Source organism: Olea europaea, chromosome 8 (genome assembly GCF_002742605.1).
Source record: "Olea europaea var. sylvestris chromosome 8, O_europaea_v1, whole genome shotgun sequence".
Taxonomy (NCBI): Eukaryota; Viridiplantae; Streptophyta; class Magnoliopsida; order Lamiales; family Oleaceae; genus Olea; species Olea europaea.
In genome coordinates, this window is record NC_036244.1 from 20,448,057 (window position 1) to 20,455,259 (window position 7,203).

At 38.4% G+C, this 7,203-nt stretch overlaps 1 protein-coding gene across 2 annotated transcripts; it reads right to left on the reverse strand.

Moving 5' to 3' along the window:
- Positions 1 to 2,671: 2,671 nt before the first annotated feature.
- On the reverse strand, positions 2,672 to 6,536 carry LOC111399145 (WEB family protein At3g02930, chloroplastic-like). Of its 2 annotated transcripts, XM_023026389.1 has the most exons (4): positions 6,307 to 6,536; positions 6,048 to 6,083; positions 5,457 to 5,661; positions 2,672 to 5,322 (listed from the first exon to the last, which is right to left on the reverse strand). In XM_023026389.1, exons 2-4 carry the CDS (start codon positions 6,062 to 6,064, stop codon positions 2,989 to 2,991), a joined length of 2,556 nt encoding a protein of 851 aa, XP_022882157.1. In that variant the 5' UTR covers positions 6,065 to 6,083; positions 6,307 to 6,536; the 3' UTR covers positions 2,672 to 2,988. The 2 variants fall into 2 exon arrangements, with proteins under 2 accessions (XP_022882157.1, XP_022882156.1); XM_023026388.1 differs by having other exon boundaries at positions 6,048 to 6,535.
- Between the last annotated feature and the right edge of the window lie 667 nt (positions 6,537 to 7,203).

Consider the following 7,203-nt stretch of genomic DNA (forward strand, 5'->3'; position numbering starts at 1 on the left):
CCAAACTAATTACTATTAGCATGTATATGGATTTCTTCACTAACATAAAAAAAAATTGTCAAAATGTTGATTCTCTTACTTTTTTGGGACTTCCTTCAATAGAAAGACAGTAAAATAGATGATCTGGTCTCAAGCTACGGTTTTATTGCAATTCTATGTCCAACCAATGTTAATATTTGCTATACAGATCATATATTCTAAACATATTATAGATGCTAACAGATGGATGTCCATGGAAATTCCTTGAGGAAACGTAAAGAAAATTTGGTCTTTTCTGTTGAGTAAAAGAACAAAACATGTTGCTAATACTATTCTCTCTAATTGTACCCCTCTCTTCTTCACACTCACTGCTGGAATGAACTCTGTTATTAGATGTTGATGTTGAGCAATTGGGTACTGATGCGGGCATCCATTTATTATTTATTTTCTATTTGGACTATTAGTTATATTTTATTTAGACTATTGTTTATGTTTTCGCTATTGGGCTTGCTTAATGGGTTTGGCCCAAGTCCTTCTCTTTAGGGTTTGTATTCTGCTATTTATTTCTGTTTTATTTCTCATTTGAGACAGTTGATGATGAATTAAAATTGAAATATTTTTGGTGGCTTGCAGCCATTTTACATGTACTAGCAGTATTAGCTTGTTTGATGCGGGTATCCATTTATTATTTATTTTCTATTTGGATTATTAGTTATATTTTATTTGGACTATTGTTTATGTTTTCGCTATTGGGCTTGCTTAGTGGGTTTGGCCCAAGCCCTTCTCTTTAGGGTTTGTGTTCTGCTATTTATTTCTATTTTGTTTCTCATTTGAGACAGTTGGCGATGAATTAGAATTGAAATATTTTTGGTGGCTTGCAGCGGTTTTCTCCCTCCCCTCTCTTCCTCCGGTTTCTTCTCCTCTTCTCCCTTTTCTCTGTTTCTCCTCCCCGTTCCTTCTTCTTTCTTTCTTGTTCATCCTACATCAAATTGGTATCAGAGCTAAAACCTGGCTTCGTTCATCAAAGTGGTTTCTTTCACCCTGCAACTGCAAAAATCCAAAACTGCCTCCTGCCCGTAACTGTCTACTATCAACCCGCCACCACGTATATAACCCCCCACTAAGCAATAACCCAAAAATACAGAAAACCCCAACTATACAGAAAATCCAAACCCACCTAACCCACTAATTCGTAATCCATAGACTCGGTCAAGCCCATATCCCTAACCCAATTACAGCAGCCCATTGATTCATTATTCCAACTCTACTTATACTCCAAGCCCATAAGACCCAATTACCATACAAACCAATTATCCAGCCCACACCCACATTAGCCCATTACACCAATTGCCGGCCCAACTCACAATACTAGGCCCAACTCAACTCCTATCTCACTACCCAGATCAATTTCCCAACCCGAGCCCTAACTCATCCTGTCACTCCCCACGACCAGCAGCTCACCCCGTCAATACCCACGATGTCCAGTCACCCACTCCCTCCTACCCGTCACCATCGCCGACTTGCACCCCAGTCGGACTTCACCACTTAGTCGCTCGACCATCAATCGGCCGGCCATTGCTCATTATCCCAGAAGCCGGCCACTTCTCGCCATTTGTGAACTGCCATTGCTCATTATTTCCATAAGCCAGCGTCTACAGTTTCAGTCTACCACCAAGCAACCCATTCAGTTGCACAGAGATTTCTATTTCAGCATCTGTCCAATTTCAGTGAAGCCAACAATTTAGAATATGCAATGACCGTGAGTTCAGGAGCTGGAGACATTTGACACAGGCAGATCAGAGGCCCAATCGTTAGCAATTCAGGCAACTAGACTACAGGGAGTTGCTATCTCCTAATTCTCATTGGTTTATACTGCTGTTTTATTTTAAAAGTGCATCACTTAGATTCTTTGTGTTGCTGTTACTATCACAACTTTTACAATCTAGATAATCTATAGTACCTCTCTAAACCATTTTGTAATGAAATGAGATCGAAAGAACTTCCTCATATATTATGTTAACACATTGAGCAACAAATGCTTCATCTTAAGCTTTTGAATTTTGCTCTCGGATTCTCTTAGTAGACAGATGGAGCCTATTGGATTAATTTTACGCTATTTATCACGCGACAATGTGTACAAAATCTATGAAGCCATCAAAGGAGAGAAACTTGTGTTTTTGGGACAATTCTTTCACATGTATTGCGATGGATTGGGCAAAAGTACCATTCAAATTCCTCTCACATGGGGGTAAGATTTCAACTCTTTAAGATGCTTCCCAGATTCTTTGTATCAGGAAGAGCTAGCTTCTTCAGAGAAACTTGATTTAACATATATTTAAAGTTATATTTTAGCTCCACTTCCCCCCACTGTAACAGGCTCGTGGCATTTTAATGATTTTAGAAGGAAAGTCATGAGAGACTCGAGTGCTACAAAAATTGAATCAGAATTTCAGCATCTAATTTTATATTTCTTCAATTATTTTATCGGTCTGATTCTTCTTCATTTTTATGTAGTTATTGGATTCCAGTCAACATTCAGGGGAGACAGTCCAATTTATGGTTTATTTCCAAGTTTTCATCAAATTTCTAAGCATCATATAAACTCATACAACAAATGAATTGTTTTCCGTAATAGTTGCACAATTCAATATTAGTACCCACGGAATTTATGAAAGCAATATACAGTTGTAAAAATAATCAATGGCCAATCTCTATCTCATAGATGAAAGCGTATACCAAATTACATTTGTAACAGAATGATTTCTCCTGTTCAATGAGGTTTAGCTGAATAAAGAAAAGATGAAAAGACAAGTTTACAAAATAAATTCGCGTGAAGAGAGAAAATCTAAAGATGATACAAACCTTTTCATATTTAGACCCCCTATCAAGGAGCAAAAATAAGATGAATAAACGAGAGAAAAAAACATTGAGCAAACACATTCAAGTGCGTTAATGAATACAATACCTTCTATAGATCAATGACAAAACAGGTAATAGATAGATCACCTATTACTTCTGGTTGGTAGTGCCCTTCTTCTTCAACAGGTTTCCAAATTTGTGCAGCAAGGGTTTCTTCTTCTTCTGACTCTGCTGTTTTGATGGCGAGCTTCCAGCATTATTGAGATTTTCTTTTGAGGGTAGCCCATTGACCTGGTCATAGCTCTCACCACCATCAGTTTTTGAGTCCACTTCCTCCTCAAATGATTCCTGTTCTAGCCCTCCCTGAGGAGAGAGGTCTTTTTCCTCAATCTTGCAGCTCTCCCACATCTTAAGATCAACATTTGTAGAATCATCGTCTTCCTTTACTTTGTTCTCATTATCTTTTGAGTTTCCATTCATGTTCTCAACTTCAGTAGCAATCTGAGAAGATTCATGGTTCAAAACGTCATTAACTTCCGCTAGCTTCTCCTCTACAGGTTGCTCCCTCTGTTGAGGTTGGAGCTCCATCTTAGGCTTCACATCTTCTGTGCCATTCTTTTTGGAGAACTCCACCAAGCCACTCTGTTCAGAAAACTCCACCACTTTCGGAAGCATATCATAATCTTTTTCACTTTCAGTAAGCTCACCATTTTCATTGACACGCTTAGGTAAATCTTCAAGCAACTTAGATAACTCCTCAATCTTCTTAAGAGATGCAGCTTCTCTAATTTGTAGCTCCTCATTCTCCTGAAGAATGTTCTGTAATTCATTTTCCTTGTCCATTAAACTCTCTTTTAATCTCATGCTCTCAGCCTTTGCTTCACCAAGGACTTCCTTTAGGTAAATCACCTCTGATTCAGCTTCCTTAAGGGAAATTTTCAGGTGATCTTCTTCCTTCTTTGTCGCAAAAGCTTCTTCATTTGCCACATGTAGCAAATTAACCAGCCTTCTTATTTCTTTTTCCATTGAAGAGATCTCTTCTTCAGATTGCTTCACACTTTCCATTAAACGAAGCTCCTGCTGCTCCCACTCAGTTTTTGAGTTCTGGAGATCATGCTTTGACTGGTCAAGAGAGTTAGCTAGAGCCTCAATCTCTTGTTTCGCATCATCAAGCATGCTTTCATACTTCTCATTTGTTGCTTTCAAAACCAGCCTCAGGTCTTCTATTTGAGTTCCATAGTTTTCATTCTCAATTTGAACTGACAATAGCTTCTCTTTGGCTTCTCTTGCCTCTGAAGAAACTTCATGCAAAGCTGATGCTAAACTTTCCATTGCTTTCTTACTCTTCTCTTCTTCATCCCTAGAATTTTCCAAGTCATTTATGAGCTTATGTTTTTCTTCCAATAAATTTTGAACACTGTCAGCTGCAAGCTTCTCGTTGTTTGAAGCCTGAATTCTCTCTTCTTTAACAGTTTCAAGCTCAGACACCAGATATTCAACTTTTTTCACCATTTTAGAAGCTTCTTCTTTGGCTAGTTCAAGTTTGCGTTCTGATTCCTCAAGATCCCCCTTCTGCCTTCTAATTGAAATTTCCAGCAATCCCACCTTCTCTTTAAGGGATGTGATCTCGGATTCTGCATCACGCAAAGAATCGTTGCTTCCTTCAAGTTGTTTCATGACTGATTCCAGAGATTCTGAAGCAGATCTCTCCAATTTCTTTGCTTCCTCGGCCTGAACTTCTAATTCTAGAGCCCTCTTCTGCCACTCCTCCACTAAATTACATGCATAAGATTCAGCCATTTTTGCAGCCTCCAAATCAATATTAAGTTGCTCTAAGGTAGCCTCTTTCTCTGCCAATTTCTCCTCATTAATATTTGTCCTTTCAAGTTCTTGTCTCAGAGAATCAATCTCCAATTTCAGTACTTCCACCAACTTACTGTTCTCATTAGCTTCCGTTTCGACTCGCAAGTCAAGCATGGAGTTCAATCGAACCAACTCGGCAGAAAGAATCTCCACATTTTCTGCATTGATCTCTGCAATTTTTGATGCATCCTCAGCATGGCTTAGGGCCTGGTTTTTTGCATCAGCAAACATCGCCAACTCTCGCTTCAGCTTATCAAGTTCCTGATTGGCAGATAGAAGAGCTGCCACATCCAATGCATGCTGGGTTCTCACTGCTTCAATCTCTCTCTGCCATTCCTCGTCTTTCTTTTGGATTGCTTCAATGCCAGCCTGTTCCATCTCAACTGCTCTAAACTTTTCAATCTCGATATTCTCTTCAGCTCGCTTTTGAGCCGCCAAAGCTTCTCTGAAGTTCCCATCTGCTTCCTCGGCTGATCTCTGTGCCTCAATCAATTCATCAAGAGCTTTTGCTTTTTCTTTCTCTACCAAAACCAATTTCTCCTTGGCCTTCTTAAGATCTTCCCGAGCGAGATTTAATTCCTCCTGAAGTTCCGATGGCTTTGAAGTCCTAGATGGTTTTCTCTGACGGAAAAAGGGAATCAAAATCAAACAATGTAATAATCCAGCAGTGCAAAAATTCAACCACTACTATCACCTAATGCAGCTATATGAAAAGGTACTCTTTCATGGTTGGAAAGAATTTTGCTGGAACTTACATCAGGTGTGGTACTGAGCTTGGGAGACCGCCGGTCTACTACAGGCTTTGGAGTGATCAGTTTTGGAGATCGATCAACTGACAGTCGAGAATTTTGGAGGGGAGAGGCCGAATCAGCATCAGATTTGGCCACTCCCCTGCTCGACTTGCTGACCCCAGGAGTCGCTGGTGATGCTGTTTTGTTGTGAGTTTCAGAAGCAGCAGATCTGTATAATCACAAAACTTTAATTGCCAGGTTCAATTATCAAAAATCTCATTATTTAAACAATGGAAGATCTAGCCAATACGCGCTAGTGAAGAAATCAAATGAAATTTATTGTATATTATTATCCAGAAATAATCTTTGCACAGAAATCACCTATCACAACCAGAATCGGATATGTCTAATTTAAGCTTGAAATCCACGCCTTTACTAAAATAACTCAATAAAAACAAAATTCAACAATGATCAAGGATTGGATTATAAAAAAAGAAGAAATGATTTTCAACTTCCGTAAATTCTATACAAACACTCCAAACCAAAGAATAATCCCAATTCAGATCCATGTATATACATACAAAAACACAGAGTACTGTAGAATACAATACTTACTTGGACTTAGTAGACATGATTGATCAGAAGCAGATTCTGCAGCAAAAAGGCAAACGAAGCTAAGAGTGGGTTGAATTGAATGGGAGAGGCTAAAAATTAGCTGACATTTTATCTTGCGTAAGAGAATGTAAGTATGATAGTGAGTGTGGGAGAGAAAGAGAACTGATGATATAGCATAGGTATTTACAGAACAGACTGTGAGAGCATTATTACTGAGAATTTACAGAAAAATAATGATTAGGGTTGATGTTCTTCAGACCTGCAACTGTTGCCCGTTACACTCTACTTTTCCAGGATTATTTTGACTGAATTTACAAAAGTACCACCCTGGTCTGCTCTATTTCTTCTTTGGAAAATGGGAAACGGGATGTTAAACGTAAATCGGGACTCATCGGCTCGAACCGTCCGTGACTCGAACTCGAGCCCCATTTTTCAGGTCAGGCAAAGTGAGCCTGCGAGCCTTTGTTGTAGTTGATGCAATTTTCCTGAGTCTGAGGTAAGATAGATAGATATGAAATTTAATTGGATTCTGCTGACCCAATTGTGATTATTAAAATTTAGTGAAAACTCAAAAAGAATATTTTTTTCATGTGGATAAGGTACTGCTTTCCCAAGCTTATCTTTGTTTTTGTAATTTTGTTTTAAATTAAATAAGGAAGAGACAAAAAAGAAAAGGCAGTGATTAAGCATCCAATCATGCCATTACTTGGTTTTGAGGAACAATAATGAAATGTAGGGCTAGTATCACCTTAAATGGTGTTAGAACATTCTTGGTGCTACAATGTTACTATTTTTTCGATATATCATGTGTTTTATGAGAGAAAAAAAATGATGTGTTTATGACTTTTAGGATTATGTTGGTTACAATGTGACACAAAAATGAAGAAACTGCCTAACAAAAATGTAAAAATAGATTTATTTTGAAACATTAGCGGAAGAGTTTATAAATAAAGGATCATGCTACACAAACATAATGGTTGACATACGGAATGACCGAACACTCACACCTCAGGGTCCGGCATTATTTTATTCACTCGGAGGTCCACGCCCCATGTGAGAGTCGGTCACCCATTCGGTCACCAGAATTCGGACACTTCGACATTTTCCATAAATAAATAGTAGTTATGAGTTCATTACAGATATTTATAAATTAGCA